Source organism: Cetorhinus maximus, chromosome 5 (genome assembly GCF_964194155.1).
Source record: "Cetorhinus maximus chromosome 5, sCetMax3.hap1.1, whole genome shotgun sequence".
Classification (NCBI taxonomy): Eukaryota; Metazoa; Chordata; class Chondrichthyes; order Lamniformes; family Cetorhinidae; genus Cetorhinus; species Cetorhinus maximus.
Window position 1 is genome coordinate 3,516,387 of NC_135883.1, and position 24,752 is coordinate 3,541,138.

General features: G+C 43.0%; 1 protein-coding gene across 2 annotated transcripts in view; it reads right to left on the reverse strand.

Moving 5' to 3' along the window:
• mpv17 (mitochondrial inner membrane protein MPV17) overlaps window positions 1-24,752 on the reverse strand; it is an 87,501-nt gene that overhangs the window by 23,213 nt on the left and 39,536 nt on the right. For both annotated transcript variants that reach the window (XM_078541437.1, XM_078541438.1), the window contains exons 3-5: window positions 18,003-18,118; window positions 6,663-6,755; window positions 3,626-3,721 (exon numbers count right to left, since the gene is read on the reverse strand). In XM_078541437.1, the coding sequence (XP_078397563.1) occupies window positions 3,626-3,721; window positions 6,663-6,755; window positions 18,003-18,118 (305 nt within the window). The remainder of the gene's footprint in view (window positions 1-3,625; window positions 3,722-6,662; window positions 6,756-18,002; window positions 18,119-24,752) is intronic.

The window sequence follows — 24,752 nt, forward strand, 5'->3', positions numbered from 1 at the left end:
TATATTTTGAGTTTTGCAAGCACGGGCTGGTTGGGTATGGTGAGCACTTTGCCTGTTGCCATCAGCTGAAGGGATGTGCTATTTGATACGATCCAACAGTCGGGGAGGAACAGCCTACGTCCCTGGCATCACAGTGGCACTGAAATTCATACACTACATTACTCACTTGTGAGGTAGGCAGAATGTCTTTTTGGCTTGGTGGCAGCATCCTGTTAATGGAGAAAAACACTCATTGCTACTGCATACCAGCAGCGTTAAATGGCTAGCTTCAGCTGTTGCTCAAATTTTTGAGACACCAAACCCTTCCAGAGTAATCTAGGGTAGGCTGGGCACTTTTCAGGACCGATGGTGGCAGCTTTAGGCCCATTCGTGAGTTTGTGAGATATGTGGCGAGCAATGATCTGATCGGGGTAGCCATTATTCCGCAGGATGGCTTTGATGCTCCCTAAAATCAACATCAAGCTCGCATGGTGAGTAAATGGCTTGAGCCCTATTCACGAGGTTGCCGATAAGGTCATTCTTATAGTGCATGGAACTGTAAGAATCCCAACGCATATACTTACCAGTGAGGGTAGATTCGAGGTACACGGTAGTAGAGAACCCACTGGCAGATTTCTCAAATAAAATTCTTTGAAAGAGAAGGGGCAGATTCGATAGGCCAAATGCCCACCTTCAGTACTGTACTATTCTATGATGTTATGAAAGTTATGTTCAGCTGAACAAATAATGTAATTATGTACCAGTTGTTATGCATATTGAAAACTAATTTAAGTGGCACTTGATGTCATTAGGGGGCATCCAAGTATTAGGCTTTCCAACATATTTTTACTTGTTTAAACTACATCATGTCACTACTACTTCTTCTTGAGTTCGCTGCTTGAAAGCAGGAGGTGCAACCCACAGCGCCATGACCTCCATCACGGGTAGGGCAAGGAGGCAGGTCCCAAATCTACGCCAGCCAGAACAGGGATCAAACCCCATGCTGTTGGCACCAATCTGATCCACACCAGCCGTCCAGCCAACTTAGCTCAGCAGCCCCCCAAGAAGTCTGAGTTGCTGTGGCAACGTACACTTTTATAAGAACATAAGAACTAGGAGCAGGAGTAGGCAACTCAGCCCTTCGAGCCTGCCCCACCATTCAATACGATCATGGCTGATCTCATTTCGGCCTCAACTCCAATTTCCCTCCCTCTCCCCATAACCTTTCAACCCACTACTAATTAAAAATCAGTCTATCTCCTCCTTAAATTTATTCAGCGTCCTGGCATCCATTGCACTCTGAGGTAGTGAATTCCAGAGATTCATGACCCTTTGAGAAAAGTAATTCCTCCTCATCTCTGATTTAAATCTACTACCCCTTAGCCTAAAACTATGGCCTCTCGATCTGGAATGCTCCACAAGGGGAAACATCCGCTCCATGTCTACTTTGTCTATCCCCTTTAGCATCTTATATACCTCAATTAGATCCCCTCTCATCCTTCTAAACTTTGCGAGTATAGGTCTAAACTGCTCAATCTCTCCTCATAAGACAAGCTCCACATCTCTGGAATCAATCTAGTAAACCTCCTCTGAACCGCCTCCAGTGCAACTACATCCTTCCTCAAGTAAGGGGACCAAAACTGTGCACAGTACTCCAGGTGCAGTCTCACCAATGCCTTGTTCAGTTGCAACAACACTTCCCTATTTTTATACTCTATTCCTTTAGCAATAAATGCCAAAATTCCATTTGCCTTCCTTATTACCTGCTGTACCTGCAGACTAGCTTTCAGCGATTCATGCACAAGGACACCCAGATCCCTCTGCACTGAAGCATTCTGAAGTTTCTCTCCATTTAAATAATAAGTCGCCTTTTTATTCTTCCAACCAAAATGGATAACCTCACACTTACACACGTTAAACTCCACCTGCCAAATTTTGGCCTATTCACCTAACCTGTCCATATCCATTTGTAAATGTCTTATTTCTTTATTGCAACTTACTTTCCCACCTATTCTGGTGTCATCTGCAAATATAGCTATAGTCTCTTCTATCCCTGAATCCAGGTCATTAATATAGATTGTAAATAGTTGGGGCCCAAGGACCGAATCCTGTGGCACCCCACTAGTTACAGCTTGCCATCCAGAAAAAGACCCATTTATCCCGACTCTCTGCTTTCTGTTGGTTAGCCAATCCTCTATCCAAGCTAATATATTGCCCCTAACTCCGTATGATCTTATCTTGTGTATTAATCTTTTGTGCGGCACCTTATCAAAGGCCTTCTGGAAGTCCAGATATACTACATCTACAGGATCCCCATTATCCACCATCCATGCTTGTCACATCTTCAAAGAGCTCTAGCAAATTAGTCAAACATGATTTACTCTTCATAAAACCATGCTGACTCTGATGGATTGCATTTTGACTTTCCAAATACCCCATTACTACTTCCTTAATAATGGATTCCAACAGTTTCCCAATGACAGACGTTAAACTAACTGATCTATAGTTTCCTACTTTCTGCCTCCCCCCTTTTTGAATAAGGGCATTATATTAGCATTTTTCCAATCCACTGGAACCTTTCTAGAATCCAGGGATTTTTGGAATATTATAGCCAATGCATCCACTGTCTCCGCTGCCACTTCCTTTAAGACCCTGGGATGTAGGCCATCAGGCCCTGGGGACTTGTCACCCTTTAATCCCAATAGTTCGCTCAGTACTTTTTCTCTAGTGATGGTGATTTTACATGCATGTTGTAGCCTGGAACTACGCTTAGTGACGGTAGAGGCTCCAATTTCCTTCCATCACATGGCTGACCAGGGATCTCTCCTGCTCATAATACCTGCCATTGGTGCATGTTGAGACTCAACCTGTTTGGCCACGTTCTAAACGCAGCTGGAGTGGGACTTGAACCCAGAACTTCTGGCTCAAAGGTTGGGACACTACCACTGCCCCATTGCCCATTTTAAGGGGCAATTTTCTGATAATGTACTCTCAGCAGGGAGCCTTGCCTCGCACCCCTTCCCTCACCACCCCAACAACGCATATTAGAAACTTGTGTATTCTCCGCACATTATTTTAAGCCACCTGAAATAACGATCAAAAAATTGTATAAGGCGTAACAATGCATTTACAACATTCACTCTGAGTCCAAGCCTCCATATGCAAGAAACATCAAGTTAAACCATTACCCCATAGCTACTGAGAAAAAGTTAAATAGTATTCGATTCTTAAAGAAAATGTCTTTGTAAAAGTATGTGTATGTGCTGGGGCAGAATTTACTAAAAGGAATAAAAATAAACTTGACTGTCCATAATCCAATATACATTAAAAATCATAGAGCATAGTAGGAGACCATTTCAAAGAATTATACGGTAAGTCCCACTCCCCCACTCTTTCCCATGACCGTGCAGTTTTTTTTCTTTCTCAAGTACCTATCCAATTACTTTTTTTTTTAAAAGCACTTTCACTTTTGCCTTTTTCATGTACAGCATGTAGTGGCCACGATTGATTGTCCTTAGCATTCCCTCCACGCTCTACCAGGAGCCTGGTTAAATTTGTTCTATACTTGGAATTAGATCTTCATGCAGCACACCAGTAAGAGAGACTGCAGCAGATAGAAAATGTTAGCAATGTAAATTCTACTCACCTTCTTTAACTTTAACCATACTTCCTCTCGTGAATGCCCACCCAGGAATCCAGCTACTGCAAGGAAACAGGCCAAGAAACAAGGAGCAAGTGCAAACTGGAAAGAAATAAAACATCAGGTACTTTATTCCTTCTTCTTACAATTTCCTAAAGTGACTTGACAAGGACAAGTGGCATGCCAGAATGCTGATCTATAAACAGAAGAATATAGGTGACTGAGCTGAGAATCATAAGGAGTGTTGAACTGGGTATGTTTAGTGAAACTGGCTTACACAATTTAAGAAAATCCACATGTACACAGTTAATACATGTCCATTGTGGCAAATACATGCATTTTTCATAGATCTGTGCCAGGACAAGTGTGTATAGATCCACTGTAATGTTTTTATTCTTAAAGTACAGCAACTCTTGTGTTAAACCTTAAAAATCAGCAGAACCTGGTCCTCTGACATCAAAATGCTACTTTCAAAAAGGAAGGTTTCACTAATCATGCAAACAGAAGTACTGTTTATAATAACATTGCAAACACTTAGTTAATTCAAATCTTATGAACAATTCACACTGACAGAGTAAAATAACACCAAGGAAAGACACATAATTAAACAGCACTAAACGCTAAATCTTGCAGTTCCTAACTTCAATGCAATAAAGAAAATCATCTACATCAGATTTTACTTCTCTGTTGGTCATAGTAATAATCTTGATTTTCCAATAATAGATTTGCACTCAATATTCAGCTCAACACATATACTGTGTAGCACTGGGCTATTCTTCAGCTATTTGTATGTCATCCTTAGGCACATTAACACTCCAAATATAAGTGCAAGAGCCCTCTAGTGATGACATTCACCCTGTTTTGCTGGAGATAAATGAGGAGGAATTTAAAATACTTTTCACTGGGTAACTTTAATTTAACTTTGGACTCAAAAAGGCCAGAGGGCAGTAAAGGCTTACAAATGAGAGTTCCATGATTTCAGTATTTCCTTTAAGACAAATGAACAACCAGGTTCCAATTCCTGACATATTTATTTTTATAACTAGAGTAAAACGAAAAATGTGTTTTTTGTCATCTTGATATGTCATTAATGGTTGAGATTGAGGTAGTGGCAATACTTATTGTAGCAAATGTCACTCCACTATTTAAGAAGGGCGGGGGAGAGAAAACAGGGAACAACAGACCTGTTAGTCTTACATCAGTCGTAGGGAAAACACTATAATCTATTATAAAGGATCTGATAAATGGATATTTGAATAATCATGATCTGATTGGGCATAGTCAGCATGGATTTGCGAATGGGAAATCACGTTTGACAAATTTGTTGGAGTTTTTTGAGGATGTTATTAACAAAATCGATAAAGGAGAGTTGATGGACGTAGTATACTTGGATTTTCAGAAGGCTTCTGATAAAGTTCCCCACAGGGGGTTGATTAGCAAAATAAAAGCACATGGGATAGGAGGTAATATACTGGCATAGATTAAGGATTGGCTAATAGGCAGAAAAGAGAGAGTAGGAATAAACGGGTCATTCTCATGTTGGCAGGATGTGACTAGTGGGGTACTGCAAGGATCAGTACTTGGATCCCAGCTGTTCACAATATATATCGATGATTTGGACGTGAGGACCAAACATAATATTTCCAAGTTTGTGGATGATACAAAGCCAAATGGGAATGTGTGTTGTGAGGAAGATGTAAAGCCGCTACAGGAGGATTTGGACAGATTTAGTGAGTGGGCAAGAAGGTGGCAGATGGAATATAATGTTGAAAATGTGACATCATCCACTTTGGCAGAAGGAACAGATGTGCAGAGTATTTCCTAAATGGTAAGAGATTAGAAAGTGTAGATGTACAAAGGGACCTTGGTGTCCTTGTCCATAAGTCACTGGAAGCTAACATGCAGGTGCAGTGAGCAACTAGGAAGCTAATGGAATGTTAGCCTTTATCGCAAGTGGATTTGAGTACAGGGGTAGTGAAGTCTTGCTTCAATTGTATAGAAGCTTGGTTAGACTGCACCTGGAGTACCGTGTGCCGTTTTGGTCTCCTTACCTCAGAAAGGATATTATTGCCATGGAGGGAGGGCAACGAAGGCTCACCAGACTTGTTCTGGGGATGGCAGGACTGTCTTCTGAAGAGAGATTGGGAAACTGGGCCTGTATTCTCTAGAGTTTCGAAGAATGAGGTGTGATCTCATTGAAACCTACAAAATACTTAAAGGAATAGACAGGGTAGATACAGGTAAGATGATCCCCCTGGTTGGGGAGCCTAGAACCAGGGAACACAATTTCAAAATAAGGGGGAAGCCACTTAGGACCGAGATGAGAAGAAATTTCTTTACTGAGAGGGTTGTGAATCTTTGGAATTCTCTACCCCAGAGGCCTGTGGAAGCTCAGTCGTTGAGTCTGTTTAAGGTAGAGATTGATAATAATTTACAATAACGTAAAGGATTATGGGGAATAATGGGGATAAAAGGCATTGAAGTGTTCGATCAGCCATGATCGTATTGAACGGTGGAGCAGGCTCGAAGGACTGAATGGCCTTCTCCTGTTCCTATGTTCCTAGAGAAAGACATATTTCCTTAAAAAAAAGATAAAATATCTAACAGTATATTTTGTGAGGCAAAGCTCCTGAAGTGGAGTCTCACCCACCAGCAGTGCAAACTGGGACTCAGGCATGGAAGTCAGCACAACTGAATTGTGACATTCCTTCATATCCATTGATCTGAAAAGTTCCTCAATTCATTCCTCTGTACCTCTTTCACCCTTATGTCTGGAGTACTTTCCTCCAAACTTATGTCCTATATGTCCTCACTCCACCCCCAATCTTGGCAACTTTTGGCTGTTTAAGGGTATATAGTCTCTGGATTCTTGCACTAAACCCTTCTCAAATACTATCTTTCCCACTATGTCTTTGGTCACTCTGCTAACTTCCTCATTTTACTTGGTGTTCATTTCACTGCTCTATGAAGTGCTTTGGGATGTCTTTCTACTTTACAGGTGCAAGATAAATGGAAATTTGTTGTGCTTTCTTCACAGACTGACCTGATCAAGCAGCATTTTCTTAAGTGCCACAGTTTTGCTCTTGCCAATGATAATATGATCGAGAAATTTATACCATACTCCAAGAACAGGACCCTATTGTAAGGGATTAAAAAAAACACAATGACATCATGTAAATGACTGAGAATTGTAATTTCAAAAAGGATAACAGCGAATGAATATTGTCACAACTATCAAGGTTATAACTTCTCCATCTACTTTATTTTCAGCTGATCTCCCCCCCAGAGAAATCTTCCTATTTCTTAACAGAAAGCACCCATACCATCAGACAATTGCAAATATGAAGTCATCTTCAGTATTGCTGAAAAAAAAGACTTTTTTTGTTGAAGCTGGGTCAGTACCTTGCCCATTGCGAACAGAAGGGACAGGCTGTTTGATATGATCTGTCAGTCTTTGGGATGTACAGACCACACCCAAACCTGCCCCTGCTTGCAAAACTCAAAAGAGTGTCCAGCATTAGATGTGATTCCGCGAGTAGACAACATTTGCTAAATAATCCTCAGTGTGCTTATGCTGACATCCAATTTAAAGTCATCAGTCGGGCTTGCAGTGTGGCGCATTTACGTGTACTGGAAGCTACATATATTAATACACAGGGCCCTGTACTTTGCAGACAGAAAGAAAATGCACACACATTGCGCAGCAATCTCTTCTCATACAATATAAACTGTTGTTCCCTTTATATTTGGCATTCTTGCAAATGAGTGCAAGATGAAAAGCTTTGATTAAAAAAAGTCTCTTTTTTCAGCAATGCTCAAGTTTTGTACCATTGAAGTTATCTTCATCACGTTAGATTACTTTTCAAGGGTGATATTTTTCTTAGTACAACCTAAGTGACAAGTTATCAGTTCCTCCTATGGAGTTACTGTTTTTTTTCTCTACTTCTTTTCCCTTACACATATTCTCCTGAACAGTGACTCATACTACATTAAGGTTCCACTTGCCAAGTGGTCATTCATTCAGCATAGTATCATATAAAGAATTAAAACCCCAGGGGTGGAAACCGTCATTTTCTGGAGATTTGTCAGTCTTTAGTGCCATTGTTTTTTTTCTAAATATTTTCTTGCTTGGGCTAACTTTGGTGAGTTCCAATCCTTGATTCATTATTAGAGTGTCAGGAATATTATCCCTGGAATACAATACCCTCTTCCTTTATAATTAAGACGGGCACAAAGTAATTATTCAACAAGACTGCCATTTCCTTTTCCTCATTTGCAATAATAGCCGCATTTTGTTTAAAAAAAGGCCCACATGATCCTTGACTACTCTTTCTCCTAATATAATTGTAAAAACTGTGTTAATTTTGACTTCCCTTCCAGGTTATTTTCATATCCAGCTTTTTGCAGCTCTTGCTATCTTTTGCCTTCCTTTGCTGTTCTTTATACTTATTCCAGTTCTCTTCAACTACACTATTCTTTGCATATTTGTGTGCCCTCTTTTTTTAGTTTTGTTACCTCTCACCTATTTCTGTTGGCCAAGGTTGTTTATTTGGTAAAGTTTTGCCCTCTTGCGACTTAGGGGTATATTCTGGATCTGTAATTAAAGCTAAACTATTTTTTGATCAGCTCCCACTGTTCATCTTTAGTTTTACCCAGTTTGTTGTCATCAGTCTCTGTCTCATCCTGTTAAAGTTAGCCTTACCAAATACTAGAATCTTAGTAACTGTGTTAAACTTCTCCTTTTCAAATCAAAATTGAATTCTAAATTATTATGATCGCTGTTGGTAAATAATTTAAGAATTAGGGAGCACTTACCTAAATCTGTTTCAGTACCCACTACTAAACCTGGAAAAGCCTGCCCTCTTGCTGGTTCTAGAACACAAGGCTTCAGGAAGTTGTAATGGTTGTAAAGAGCAAGTCAAGTCTAACTAACCTAGTTGAATTCGTTAAGGTTACTCATGTGGTAGAGATGGGAATATCAGTAGATGTTACTTATATTGACTTCCAGAAGGCATTCAATATGATTTCATAGCAAGTGACTGAACAAAAACAGGGAAATGGAGGCACAGGTAGGCACCAGTTAGGAGATACAAGACAGAGAATAATGATAATCGGTGTGCACTCCATTTGGCAGAATGTGACTACTGGTGTCCCCAGGGATCTGTACTTGGGACCTCAGCTTTTCACTATATTTATCAATTACTTGGATGAAAGAACAGACAGCAGCATGGTACATCCAAGCTCGTTAGCAACACAAAGTTAGCTGTCACATAAATAGTGTAGATGGGAGTAGAAAGGGAAATTGTTAGATTAATCGAGTGTGCATAATGTTGGCAGATGGAGGCCAATATGGGGAAGTGTGAGGTTACCCAGTTTGGACCCGAGAAGGCAGATCAGAGTATTTTCTAAATAGTAAGAAACTAAGAACTGTGGAGGAAGAGAGAGATTTTGGCAACGTGCACAGAAATCATTAAGGGCTAATGGATAGGTAGAAAAATAATTTAAAAGGCTAATGGAATGTCAGCCTTCATCTCAATGGGCTAGTATACGAAGAGTGGAAGTTATGCTATAGTTATATAAAGCTCTGGTTAGGCTGTTTCTGGAGTGTTGTGTCCAGTCCTGGGCATTGCACCTTAAGTAGAACACATTGGCCCCTCAGGCAGTGCACTCAGATTCACTGGAGTAATATTGGCACTAAAAGGGTTAAATTATGATGATAGATTGCATAGACTATGCTTATAGTCCCTTGAGTATAGGGATTAAGGAGTGATCTAATTGAGGTATTTAAGATTATTAAAGGACTTAATAAGGTAGAAAGGGAGAAACTATTTCCTCTGGCAAGACAGTCCAGAATAAAGGGAGCATTTCCTTAAAACTAGAGGTAGGCCATTCAGGGGTGATGTCAGAAAGCTCTTCTTCATACAAACGGTATTGGAAATCTGGAAGTCACACCCTCAAAAAGCCGTGGAGACTGGATCATTTGAAAAATTCAACACAAATAGATTTTTGTAAGGAAAGGGTATTAAGGGATATGGAACAATGGCAGGTAAGCGGAGTTGAGGTACATCTCAGCCGCGATCTAACTCAGTGGCAGAAAAGTCTCGAAGGGCTGAATGGCCTACCCTTATTCTTAATGTTCCTAGTAGATGATCATCTTTCTACTAGGCACGTTACAGCCTTCAGGCTTTGACATTAAGTTTAACAGCTTTAAATTTTCATCACCACTCTCTTGTCAGACAGCAGTTGATAGTAATGGGGGACGGCTGCACCAGAGACACTGCGACGAAGTTAGGGCTATTACTTGAAATGGGGAACCCCTATTATCGCACCTTTTTGCCTTGCACCATGATCCCTTTTGTCATATAACCACTTGTACACTCCACTTTATCACTTGAAAAGTAAAAAGAGAAAATACTCAGCAGTTCAGGCAGCCTCTGTGAAGAGAGAACTGGAAGATGTGAAGAGGCAAAGAGTTTTTAAGCTAGTACAGAGCCAGGGAACAGAAGGCAGGAAAAGAACAAAATGGAGAGGCCTGCAATAGGTCAGAGAGCAAGAGTGACTAAATGGCAAAAGGGATGGAATCAGTGGTGAGGATATAGAGTTTGTGCCAGGGGTTAAAGATAATGATTATGGTGTTTAGCCCAAGGAAACTGCGGTCCTCCCAGAACTAGAAGTCAGATATGCAGAGTGACAACATGGGGCAGTGGGGGGAGGGCGAGGATCAAAACTGGTGGTGGATCAAAGTTGGTGTCAGACAGAGAGTCTGGTGTCGTCAGCCCTGCATCAGTTAGAGCTTTCACCTCAGAATCAGAGATGTGGATTCAAGTCCAACTTTAGAGACCTGAACCCAGGAGGGTGAGAGGAGGACCCTGGGACAGGCAGTCAGCAGCACCTAGAGGAGGGGGAGAGAGGAGGACCCTGGGACAGGCAGTCAGCAGCACCTAGAGGAGGGGGAGAGAGGAGGACCCTGGGACAGGCAGTCAGCAGCACCTAGAGGAGGGGGAGACAGGAGGACCCTGAGACAGGCAGTCAGCAGCACCTAGAGGAGGGTGAGAGAGGAGGACCCTGAGACAGGCAGTCAGCAGCACCTAGAGGAGAGTGAGAGAGGAGGACCCTGAGACAGGCAGTCAGCAGCACCTAGAGGAGAGTGCGAGAGAAGGACCTGTTTCTACCTGTCAGAGCCAAAGTGTGACTTCAAAGGAAAACAGGTAGGTGATTGGTGGGTATCTCTTCCGTGTCTCTTTTGATTGGCCAAGTAGTTTAAATCAGGAGATGTTATTGCGGCTGAAGAGTACAGTTAAGAAATTCACTTTCAAAATATTTAACATCCAAATTAGTTAATTAAGTAGAATAGAGATGGCTGGGCAGGCGATGTGTTGCAGCTGTAGTATGTGGGAGCTGGTGGACGCCAGTGCCATCCACGGTGACCACACCTGCAGCTAGTTTTGGCTGCTCGAAGTTCAGCTCAGAGTTGATGAGCTGGAGGCCAGGCTGCGGACACTATGACACATCAGGGAGGGGGAGAGTTACCTGGACACTGTGTTTCAGGAGACAGTCACACCCCTTAGGTTAATTACATCAATTTGGACCGTGGTCAGGGACAGGAGGATGTGACTGCGATTGAAGCAGGCATGGAGATCCAAAATTTAGCTTTGGAGAAGCCTCAGCTAGGGCCCTTGTCCAAATAGGTACAAGGCTCTTGCTCCCAGTGTGGACGAGGGCACAGACTGCCGGGAGGATGAGCAAACTGACCACAGCACCATGGTACAGAGCGTCATTCAAGTGGGGGAAGAAAAGAGAAATGTGGTAGTAAGAGGGGATAGCATAGTTAGAGAAATAGATACTGTTCTCTGCAGCAAAGACTGAGTCCTGAAGGACGTGTTGCCTACCTGGTGCCATGGTTAAGGTTCCTCTGGGCTGGAGAGGAACCTGGAGTGGAGGGGAAGGATCCAGTTGTCATGGTGCACGTATGTACCAACGACATAGGTAGGTCTGGGAAAGGGTTTTGCTGAGGGACTACGAGCAGCTTGGTAATAAATTACAAAGCAGAACCACAAAGGCAATAATCTCTGGATTACTACCTGAGCCATGTGAAAATTGGTGCAGGGTAAATAAGATTAGAGAGGTAAATGCGTGGCTCAGAGATTGGTGTGGGAGAAATGGGTTCCGATTCATGGGGCACTGGCACCAGTACTGGGGAAGGAGAGAGCTGTTCCTTTGGGATGGGCTTCATTTGAGCCATCCTGGGACCAGTGTCCTGGCGAATCGCATAATTAGGTTTGTAGATAGGACTTTAAACTAAATAGTTGGGGGGAGGGTTCAATTGAAGGGAAGTTTAAAAAATCAAAAAGAAATGAGAGAGCAGAGGTGCCGGGTAGTGAAGCGACGAACGAAATTCAAAGTGTGACAGGAAGGGACAGAAAATAAAAGCAGAAGAGTGCAGCAAAAATCAGAACCAGAATGAGCAATAATAGTAAAAAGTCAAAGCTCTTTATCTGAATGCACGCAGCATTTGTAACGAGATAGATGAGTTGACAGCACAAATAATTGAATATGACTTTGATAGCTATTACAGACAGGTGGTTGCAGGGTGACCAAGACAGGGAACTCAATATTCGATGTTCTGGACAAATAGACAAAAAGGAAAAGGAGGCAGGGTAGCTTTGTTAATAAAGGAAGGTAACAGTGGGGTATTGAGTAGTGATATAGGGGCAATAGGTCATAATGTGGAATCAGTTTAGGTGGAAATAAGGAATAGCCAAGGAGAAGAAGTCACAGGTGGGGGTCGTCTATAGGCCCCCGCAGAGTTGCCATAATGTAGGACAAAGTATAAATCGGAAAATAAAGGAAGCGTGTAAGGAGGGTGCTACAATTGTCATGGGTGATTTTAATCTGCATATTGACTGGACAAATCAGATCACAGGATCACACATTGCAGAAGAGGCCCTTCAGCCCATCAAGTCTGCACCGACACGTGAGAAACACCTGCCCTACCTACTTAATCCCATTTACCAGCACTTGGCCCATAGCCTTGAATGTTATGACGTGCCAAGTGCTCATCCAGACACTTTTTAAAGGATGTGAGGCTAACCCGCCTCCACCACCCTCCCAGGCAGCGCATTCCAGACCGCCACCACCCTCTGGGTAAAAAAGTTTTTCCTCACATCCCCCCTAAACCTCCTGCCCCTCACCTTGAACTTGTGTCCCCTTGGCTGGAGTAACATGGGGCGAATTTGTTGAGTGCAGCAGGGATTGTTTCTTAGAGCAATACATTGCAGAATCTACCCAGGAACAGGCTATTTTAGATCTAGTAACGTGTAATGAGGTGGGATTAATAAGAGGTATCGTAGTTAAGGATCCTCTAGGGGGTAGCAATCACAACCTGGTAGAATTTCAAATTCAGCTTGAGGGCGAGCAACTCGGGTCCCAAACCAGTGTCCTCAACTTAAACAAGGGCAATTACAGAGGTATGAAGAAAGAGTTTGTCTAAAGCAGGCTGGGAAAATAGGCTAAGGGGAAGATCAGTGGATGAGCAGTGGCAGACATTTAAGCAGGTGTTTCATAACACTCAGCAAAAATTTATCCCGATCAAAAAGCAGGACTCGATGAGAAGGATAAACCGCCCCTGGTTAACAAAGGTGGTCAAGGAGAGTATCCAATCACAAACTAAGGCATACAAAACAGCAAAAACTAGTGGTAGGCCAGAGGATTGGGAATTTTTTTTAGGAGCCAGCAGCATATGACTAATAAGCTAATAAAGAGGGAGAAAATTGATTATGAAAGTAAATTGGCAAGAAATATAAAAACAAACAGCAAGAGCTTTTATGGGTATATAAAAGGAGAGTAGCTAAAGTGAGCGTGGGACCCTTGGATGATGTGACTGGAGAATTGATAATGGGGAACAAGGAAATGACAGATAATTTAAACAAATATTTTGCATTGGTCTTCCCGGCGGAGGACACTATAAACATCTCAAAGATATCAGATAAGCAAGGAGCTAATGGGAAGAAAGGTCTTGTAACAGTCTCTATCATGAGGAACAAAAAGCATTTGACAAACTAATCGGACCAAAGGTAGACAAGTCACCAGGACCTGATGGCCTGCATCCAAGGGTTTTAAAGGAAGTGGCTGCAGAGATAGGGGAGGCGCTGGTCGAAATATTCCAGAATTCACTAGATTCAGGGAGGGTCTCAGCGAATTGGAAAACTGCTAATGTGACACCCCTGTTCAAGAAGGGAGAGAGACAAAAAGCAGGAAACTAGAGGCCAGTCAGCCTGACATCTGTCATTGGGAAAATGCTAGAGTCCATTATTAAGGAAGAAATAGCAGGACATTTAGAAAAGCTTAATGCAATCAAACAGAGTCAACATGGTTTTTTGATAAATGTTTGACAAATTTGCTTGAGTTCTTTGAGGATATAACAAGCTGAGTTGATAAAAGGGAACCGGTGGATGTAGTGTATTTGGATTTCCAGAAGGCGTTCGATATGGTACCACGTAAAATGTTATTGCACAAGTTAGGAGCTCACGGTATTGGGGGTAATGTATTAGCATGGATTGAGAATTGGTTAACACACAGAAGACAGAGAGTCAGTATTAATGGGTCTTTTTCACGTTGGAAAGGCGTAACTAGTGGAGTGCCGCAAGATCAATCCTAGGGCCTCAATTATTTACGATCTATATGAATGACTTGGAAGAGGGGGCTGGGTGTAATGTATCCAAATTTGCTGATGATATAAAAATAGGTGGGAGGGCATGTTGTGATGAGGACATAAGATAGACATAAGATAACATAGATAGGCTGAGTGAGTGGGCAAAAACTTGGCAGATGGGAGTTTAATGTTGGAAAGTGTGAGGTCATGCACTTTGGGAGGAAGAATCAAAAGGCAGACTATTATTTAAATGGAGAGGGACTCCAAAAAAGTGCAGCACAGAGGGATCTGGGTGTTCTTGTACATGAAACACAAAAAGTTAGCATGCAGGTGCAGCAAGTAATTAAGAAGGCAAATGGAATTTTGGCCTGTATTGCTAGGGGGTTGGAGTTTAAAAATTAGGGAAGTCTTGTTACAGCTATACAGGGTGTTGGTGAGGCTGCACCTGGAGTAGTGTGTACAGTTTTGGTCCCCGTATTTAAGAAAGGATATACTGGCATTGGAGGCAGTTCAAAAGAGACTCACTAGACTGATTCCTGGGATGAAGGAGTTGACTTATCAAGAAATGCTAAACAGGTTAGGCCTTTATTCATTGGAGTTTAGAAGAATGAGGGGTGATCTTATTGAAACGTACAAGATTCTGAGGGCGCTTGACAGGGTAGATGTTGAGAAGATGTTTCCACTAGTGGGGGAATCTCAAACTAGGGGACATAGTTACAGAATAAGGGGGCACTCATTTAAAACTGAGATGCAAAGAAATTTCTTCTATCAGAGGGTAGTGAGTGTCTGGAATTCTCTACCTGAGAGTGGTGGAGGCTAGATCACAAAGTATTTAAAGGGGTAGATAGATTTTTGAAATATCGGGGAGTTGAGGGCTATGAGGAGCTGGCACGAAAGAGGAGTTGAGGCCTAGGGCAGATCAGCCATGATCTTACTGAATGGTGGGGCAGGCTTGAGCTTGGATCAGGAGAAGGCCTTTGACAGAATATCGCACACCTACATGGGGGATGTGCTCTCCAAAATGGGCTTTGGGGAGGGAATTCGAAATTGGATCCAACTGCTCTACACTAACATCAGTAGCGCAGTCTCAATCAACGGGTGGGAAACAGATAGCTTTCCGATTAAATCTGGAGTCAGGCAGGGCTGTCCTCTCTCGCCTGTCCTTTTCGTGTGTTGCATAGAACCCTTTGCAGAGTCCATCAGGAAGGATCCGGGCATAAGAGGAGTGACGATCCCAGGCAGTGGAGGCACTCAGGTAAAAGCCTCCCTGTACATGGACGACGTCGCCGTCTTCTGCTCGGAACCGCTGTCGGTGCGCAGACTGATGCACATCTGCGACCATTTCGAACTGGCCTCGGGAGCCAAGGTAAATCGTGGGAAGAGCGAGGCCATGTTCTTTGGGAACTGGGCTGACCGATCCTTTGTCCCCTTCACTGTCAGGGCTGACGGCCTGAAGGTGCTGGGGATATGGTTCGGAGGGACCGGGGCATGCGTTAGAAACTGGAAGGAGCGAGTGGCTATGGTGAAAAGGAAACTGGGCATGTGGGAGCGACGCTCCCTCTCCATTGCGGGTAAGAACCTGGTCATCAGGTGTGAGGTACTCTCGCTGTTGCTGTACGTGGCGCAGGTCTGGCCCATTCCACACTCCTGCGCGATGGCGATCACTCGAGCCATCTTCCGCTTTATCTGGAGGTCGAAAATGGATCGTGTCTGCAGGGACGCGATGTACAAGCCTCTAGATAAAGGGGGAAAAAACGTGCCCAACATCGCCCTCATACTGATGGCCACCTTTGTGTGCGGCTGCATCAAGCGGTGCGTAGACCCTCAGTACGCAAACACCAAGTGTCACTACGTGCTGAGGTTCTACCTGTCCCCGGTGTTGCGAAGGATGGGTCTGGCCACGCTGCCGCGGAACGCTCCAAGTAGTTGGACCGTGCCGTACCACCTGTCCCTGGTGGAAAAATTTATGCAGAAAAACACCTTTGACCACAAGTCCATCAGGCAGTGGTCAGCACGTAACGTCCTAGAGGCCCTGAGGGAAAAGGAGAGGGTGGACCCTGTGGGATGGTTCCCCGAGCAGACTGTCAAAGTCATTTGGCAGAATGCCTCATCGCCAGAACTTTCCAACAAGCACCAAGACGTAGCTTGGCTGGTGGTGAGAAAGGCCCTCCCAGTCAGATCCTTCCTACACGCCAGGAGTCTCACCCCCTCTGCACGTTGCCCTCGAGGTGGCTGTGGTGGGGAAGAGACCGTTGTTCACCTCCTTGTGGATTGTGCCTTTGCAAAGAAAGTCTGGAGAGAGATGCAGTGGTTGCTGTCGAGGTTCATCCCGAGCAGTTCTGTGACACAGGACTCTGTGCTCTACGGGCTGTTCCCAGGGACACACACCGAGACAAACATCGACTGCAGCTGGAGGATCATCAACTCGGTGAAAGACGCGCTTTGGTCTGCCCGAAACTTGTTGGTCTTCCAGCACAAAGAGTTGTCCCCGACCGATTGTTGCGGACTGGCACAATCCAAAGTCCAGGACTACGTGCTGAGGGACGCACTAAAGCTTGGGGCAGCTGCCGCAAAGGCGCAATGGGGAAGGGTCGCTGTCTAAGACCTTTCTACCACAGCGCACCGAGAGACTGGGAACTGTTTAGAGCCCCTCGGGCTGTACAGATCAAAATGAAAGGCTGTAAATGATTGTAATATTGTTTGTACTGATGCACCTGGTGATACATTTTGTAAAAGTTTAACCTGGATTGTACCCTTGTAATGTTGTTTTTGAAATGGTTTTGAATGTGATTGAAGATTTTTTATGAATAAAGTATATTTTTACAAAAAAAAAATGTTGTCAAGTGATAGCATGTAGATGAGAAAGAGGAGGGGGCCAAGGGCAGTGAATCGGTGCTGTGTCCTCTCTATTGTCTTGACAAATCTCTTATCAAATGGAGCCCAAAACTGCGCACAAGTCTCCACACTATATCCTTAGTAAGGTCTTGTACAGATTTGCCATTCCATCTGAACTTTTATACTATCTACATCTCACCATAAAACCCAACATTCCATTAGCTTTTTTATGACTTTATCCATTTGGGTTGCTGCTTGTGCCTACAGAACTTAAACCCTGCACTTCCAGATCACCCAGCTTACCTCCATTCACATTATAATTATTACATTTTGATTTTTAAAAATAACACTTCACTTATATTTATTGACATTGAATTCCATCTGCCCCTTCTTTGACCATACCGTCATTTAAGCGGGGTAAATTTAGAATGTTGAATCTTATCTGTAGATTTGGTCGCATCCTTGTCCCAGTCTATGTTTGAAAGCTCCTCCAGCTCTACAATCCCTAGGGAAAGCTCCACTCCTCCAATTCTGGCCCCCACAATTCATTCCTTACTTTTGCCCCACCACTAGTGTTAGAGCTTTCAGTTGCATTGTTCTCGCTCTCTGGAACTCTCTCTAGATTATTTTGTCTCTCCACCTCTTATAACTGCTTAGAAATATTTTCTGAATCTCTCTTCAAATCAAATATTTCACCCAATTTCCAAATTTCAGCTACTGGCAGTCTTCATCCCCAATCTGTAAAAGTAGTTTGGGACATTTTTCTGTTAAAGGCGCAACAAAAATAGTTAGCATTGTGGACATTGTGCTTTAAACACAATCTGTAATCCTATCTCCATCTAGCAGCATATTTGTTGTACTCTAATATAACTCCCATTTTAGAAGCTGCAGACTTACCACGTAAATTAATCCAACAATGGTCATCCTGATCGTCCTCTTTGTGTCGTGATTTGCAAATCCTCGCCGTTCAATCAGCTGCTGTGAAACTATGTCACTGCATCCAACCAAAGTACCTGCAAAGTTGAAGAGCAATCATTAATGACATTCAAAACCTTCTCAGTGCTTTAATCAGGAGTTCAGCAATTAACTTCAGATTAGTTAGGTTGATCCAATAATGTATGCAGGTATTTAACACCTGCATGTGTATACACAAGCGAATGCTGTGCATGAGCACGCACCCGCTTTTAAAAAGATTTATCGTATCCTTCTAATCTCTTGTCATTATAAAAATGTACTTGGCATGCAATTTTATTCAGACGACAGTGATTTGAGCACTGATTATAAAACACATTTTTTAATGCAGAACTAATTTTGCGCTAATGTTAAATGTTTCCAAGCTCATAACTTACGCTTCCAATTGGACTCGTTATCAAGCTCCAGAAGCCACCCAGGTATGTTTTCTCTCTCATTATTCAATTCTTTCAATGCAAGGAATGGGCGGATTGTCTTATGAGGAAAGGCTGGACAGGCTAGGTTTGTATCCGCTGGAGTTTAGAAGAGTAAGAGGCAACTTGATTGAAACATACAAAGATCCTAAGGGTTCTTGATAGGGTTCTCCTTTTGTTGGAGAATCTAGAACTAGGGGGGTCACAGTTTAAAAATAAGGAGGTCACCCATTTGAGACAGATAAGCAGAAATTTTTTCTCTCAGTGTCGTGAGTCCTTGGAACTCTCTTCCTCAAGAGGGCAGTGGAAGCAGAGTCTTTGGATATTTCTAAGGCAGAGCTAGATAGATTCTTGATAAGCAAGGGGGTGAAAGGTTACTGGGGGTAGGCAGGAATGTGCAGTTGAGGTTATAACCAGATCAGCCATGATCTTACTGAACGGCGAAGCAGGCTTGAGGAGCCAAGTGACCTACTCCTGCTCCTAATTCGTAATGTGTGTATGTTCTTTTGAGGAGGAAGTTGAAGCTTAGCTTTGCATCAGTACCTCGTACCACAGTACAACTGAGGTTAGCAATGCAGGACTACACAACGCACCAGCTTCTCCCACCACCCCTGCCTCCAGGTCACTATGCCACCAATCCAGTACACAATATCATTCTTCACAATTTTTCCAACTTTAATTCCCATCAAAGCAAATCATATTTTTAGGGAATGGAATAATTTTCACATTTGACACCCGTGTGTTAATAATTGTGGACCATGAATGCAAGGTCTAGAATGCATTAAAGCTCCCTCTGCTCCAAACAACCAATACACCCGACCCTTAACTTCAGAATAATTTGCAGCAGAACGATCTTTGTTCTCATTCACACTGCAGCCATCTTTCTTACTGTTGTAATGTAATTAAGTAGTATGAGCCTATATTCTCTGGAGTTTAGGAGAATGAGAGGTGATCTCACTGAAACATATAAAGGGCTTGACAGGGTAGATGCTGAAAGACTGTGTTCTCTGGCTGAATTGCAGAACGAGGGGCCATATTCTCATGATAAGGGATCAATCATTTTGGACTGAGATGAGGAGGAATTTCTTCATCCAGAGGGTTATGGGTGCTCACAGAATCACACAGTGCACAAGAGGCCCTTCGGCCCATCGAGTCTGCACCGACACATGGGAAACACCTGACTTACCTACCTAATCCCATTTACCAGCACTTGGCCCATAGCCTTGAATGTTATGACGTACCAAGTGCTCATCCAGGTACTTTTTAAAGGATGTGAGGCAACTCGCCTCCTCCACCCTCCCAGGCAGTGCATTCCAGACCGTCACCACTCTCTGGGTAAAAATGATTTTCCTCACATCCCCCCTAAACCTCCTGCCCCTCACCTTGAACTTATCTCCCCTTGTGATTGACCCTTCAACAAAGGGGAACAGCTGCTCCCTATCCACCCTGTCCATGCCCCTCATAATCTTGTACACCTCGATCAAGTCGCCCCTCAGTCTTCTCTGCTCCAATGAAAACAACCCAAGTCTATCCAACTTCTCTTCATAACTTAAATGTTTCATCCCAGGCAACATCCTGGTGAATCTCCTCTGCACCCCCTCCAGTGCAATCACATCTTTCCTATAATGTGGCGACCAGAACTACACACATTACTCCAGCTGAGGCCTCACCAAGGTTCTATACAACTCCAACATGACCTCCCTACTTTTGTAATCTATGCCTCGATTGATAAAGGCAAGTGTCCCATATGCCTTTTTCACCACCCCACTAACATGCCCCTCCGCCTTCACAGATCTATGGACACACACACCAAGGTCCCTTTGTTCCTCAAAACTTCCTAGTTTCATGTCATTCATTGAATACTTCCTTGTCAAATTACTCCTTCCAAAGTGTATCGCCTCACACTTTTCAGGGTTAAATTCCATTTGCCACTTATCTGCCTATTTGACCATCCCGTCTATATCTTCCTGTAGCCCAAGACACGCAATCTCACTGTTAACCACCCGGCCAATCTTTGCATCATCCGCATACTTACTAATCCTACCCCCCACATAGTCATCTATGTTGTTTATATAAATGACAAATAATAGGGGACCCAGCACAGATCCCTGTGGTACGCCACTGGACACTGGCTTCCAGTCACTAAAGCATCCTTCTGTCATCACCCTCTGTCTCCTACAACTAAGCCAATTTTGAATCCACCTTATCAAATTACCCTGCATCCCATGTGCATCTGCCTTCTTTATAAGTCTCCCATGTGGAACCTTGTCAAAGGCTTTGCTGAAATCCATATAAACTACATCAACTGCACTACCCTCATCTACACACCTGGTCACCTCCTCAAAAAATTCAATCAAATTTGTTAGGTATGACCTCCCTCTGACAAAGCCATGCTGACTATCCCTGATCAAACTTTGCCTCTCCAAGTGGAGATAGATTCTCTCCTTCAGAATTTTCTCCAATAGTTTCCCTACCACTGATGTGAGACTCACTGGCCTGTAGTTCCCTGTCTTATCTCTACAACCCTTATTCAGTCTTTTGAGTATATTCAAGGCAGGGATTGAAAGATTTTTGGACAATAGAATCAGGGATATGCGAAGGACGAGAAAGTAGAGTTGACGTAAAATATTAGTCGTGATCTTACTGAATGGTGGAGCAGACTTGGAGCGTTGTTTAGCTTATTCCTGTTCCTACTTCTCAAGTTCTTAAGTAAAAAGATTCCAAATTTAGTCCCAACTATGGTGTTTATCAGCAACCTTGTGCTGAGCAGCTATGGCTTATATAAAGTCTGCCCAAATTCTTTTTACATAGTCTCCACCAGACTGGGTTTAATTTGAGCCCAGGTCCCAGGGATGAAGGGATGTAAAGTATAATGCACCAATCCACTCCGCCTTGAAACTCTTTAAATTAACTTTTCAAATAGCTAACCGTTGTATATTCACGGAAGAAATATAGAAAATCCCACAGAAACACAAGGTGACCAAGGGGCTTGTGAAACTGAGGAACTAAAAGAAATCAGTATTAGTAAAGAGGTAGTACTTGAAAAGTTAACTGGATTGAAGGTTGATAAATCTCCTGGGCCAGAGGAGCTTCATCCCAGAATGTTGAAGGGGGTGGCTGGAGGGACAGTGGATGCATTGGTGGTTATCTTTCAAAATTCTATAGATTGTGGAAGGAATCCTGTGGTCTGGAAAATAGCAAATGTAACCCCACTATTTAAGAAGGGAGGAAGAGGGAGAATAGTGAACTAGTATGGATGGTAGACTGTTATTAGTGGGGCACTGCAAGGATCAGGCTTGGTCCACAATCTATGTAAATGATCTGAGTGTGGGGACCAATGGCAGTATTTCCAAATTTGCTGATGCCATCAAACTGGAGGGGAACATAAGTTGTGAGGAGGATGTAAGGAGGCTTCAAGAGGACTTGCACAGGCTAAGTGGAATAAAAAGCAAGGCAGAATATATCGCCGTTCCTTCATTGTCACTGGGTAAAAATCCTGGGACTCCCTTCCTAACAGCACTGTGGGCATACATACACCACATGGATTGCAGCAGTTCAGGAAGGCAGCTCACCACCGCCTTCTCAAAGGCAACTAGGGATGGGCAATAAATGCTGGCCTAGCCAGCAAAGCCCACGTCCTGTGAATGAATAAAAAAATAGATCTGGCAGCATCTGTGGAGAGAGAAACAGAGTTAACGTTTCAGGTCAGTATGACGCTTCTTCAGAGCTCAGGAGTAAATATGTCTTGCTGCAGTTGTACAGAGCCTTGGTGAGGCTTCACCTGGAGTACCGTGCACAGTTTTGGTCCCCTTATCTAAGGGGGGGGATATACTTGACATAGAGGGAGTGCAACGGAGGTTCACCAGATTAATCCCTGGGATGACAGAATTGTCTTATGAGGAGCGATTGGGGAGACTGGAACTATATTCCCCCGAGTTTCAAAGAATAAGGGGTTACCTAGTTGAATCTTAAAGAATTCTTACAGGGCGTGGCAGGGTGGATGTAAATAAGATGTTTCCCCTGGCTGGTGAGTCTAAAATCAGGGGACATCTTCTCAGGATAAGAGTTAGATGATTTAAGAATGTTATGAGGGGGAATTTATTCACTCAGATGGTGGTGAATCCTTGGAAGTCTCTACCCAGAGGGCTGTGGAAGCTCAATCACTGAGCACGTTCAAAACAGAAATCAACAGATTTCTGGAGACTAATGACATCAAGAGGTACGAAGATAGCACGGAAAAGTGGTGCTGAAGTAGATGATCAGCTATGATCTAACTGAATGGCGCAGCAAGCTCAACGGGCTGAATGGCCTACTCCTGTTCCTATGACTTTCTTACAGAAGTGCTGTCTTGTTAGAAGAATGCCTGAATGGCTACATGTTTACTAAGTCTATCTCTCTGATGATAGTTTCACTGTGAGCATTTCAATGAATGCACATTTAATTTATACAATAAATAGTGTTACAGTCATTTTATATAAAGAATACTGGATTTAAATAAAAGACTCATTGACAAGTTTACTCACAGAACTTTGGAGCTTGTGAAACAGTTCTGAAAGCAAAAAAACAGTGTTGACAACATCCAGTCCTGGATGAGCAGGAATTTCCTCCAATTCCATATTGGGAAGACCAAAACCATTGCCTTCGGTCCCTGCTACAAACCCCAATTCTTAGCTGCTGTGTCAATCCCTTCTCCTGGCAACGGTCTGAAACTGAACCAGCCTGTTCACAACCACGCTGTCACCTCTGACCCAGAGATTAGCCTCCAACCACATGTTCATGCCATTGCTCAGGATGCTTACTTCCTCCATAACATCATCAGACCCTGCCTCTGCCTCAGCTTATTTGCTGCTGAAGCCATTATTCATGCTTTGCTTACCTCAACACTGGACTATTCCGGAACACTCCAGGCCGGCCTCCCACATTCTACTCTTCATAAACATGAGGTCATCCAAAATTTTGCTGCCATATCCTAACTCGCACCAAGCCCCATTCACCCAAGACCCCTGTGCTCACTAGCCTACATTGACTCCTACTTAAGCAATGCCTTTATTTTAATTCACATCCTTGTTTTCAAATTTCCTCTAAGGCCTTATCCCTCTGTCTCTGTTAGCCCCACAACCTTGGAGATATCCACACCTCTCTAATTCTGGCCTCTTGAATACACCAATTTCTATTGATCCACCACTGATGGCATAATCTTTAGCTACCAAGCCCCTAAATTCAGGAATTCCTTCCCTAAGCCTCCCCGTCATTCCTTCTCACTCTCTACTTTGCTTTCCTCCTTTAAGACACTGCGCAGAATCTACTTCTTCAGGCAAGCTTTTGGTCATCTGCACTAATGTCACCATATAGGCCTCGGTGTCATATTGTGCTTTATAGCACTCCTGTGAAGCACCTTTGGATATTTTATGTTAAAAGCATTCTATAAGTCCAAGTTGTTGCTGTTGAGTAAGTCTAACATGGGTGTAGCTCATTAAGAGAGAACTGCGGTAAATGAATATGTTAGTAATTAATTATCGGAACTCATTATACAGTTAGTGATTTTAGGTAACGTTCACTCTTATCAGTAAAACTATTTTTAATGAAATATCAGAAAAGTTACATGAGACATATATTTAACAAGGGTTATATTTGTGCACTCTCTGAAACCATGAGGGGAATTGACATTGGTATAGTATATCTAAATGCAAGCATTTATATTTAAAAAAAAATTAAAAACAAAAACTGCGTCCTATGCATCTATATGACTTAGTAACTCAGACAACAATACAAAATCAAGAGTATGTTGCAGTCTATCAAACTAATTATCTAAAGCAAAGAAGCTCAATGTAATATTTAATATCCTATCCCTATTTGCTTGACTTGTTATTACTATTTTACAATAGTCCACTGAAGATGTACGATACAATTTCCAACTACAGAACAAGCAAACAGAAGCGACTGCCTCTGCTGACACTGGCTCAAGCTGCAATTTGTCAGTGACATATGGATTGTGTCTGACGTGAGCAGTGTCATTTTTGGCAGGAGAAGCTCGCATCCTGTCAGGGCAAATGGCAGTCATCTATCAAAGCAATTACAATGTAAATTTATGACATTTCATCCTTGTGTGTTCTGTCAAAATGGTGCTGTCTGCCTTTAAACAATATACAGCTCCTTTTAATGTCTTGCAACAACCCAATTTTTCTTTATTTGTTCATGGGATGTGGACATCGCTGGCTAGGCCAGCGTTTATTGTCCATCCCTAATTGCCTTTGAGATGGTG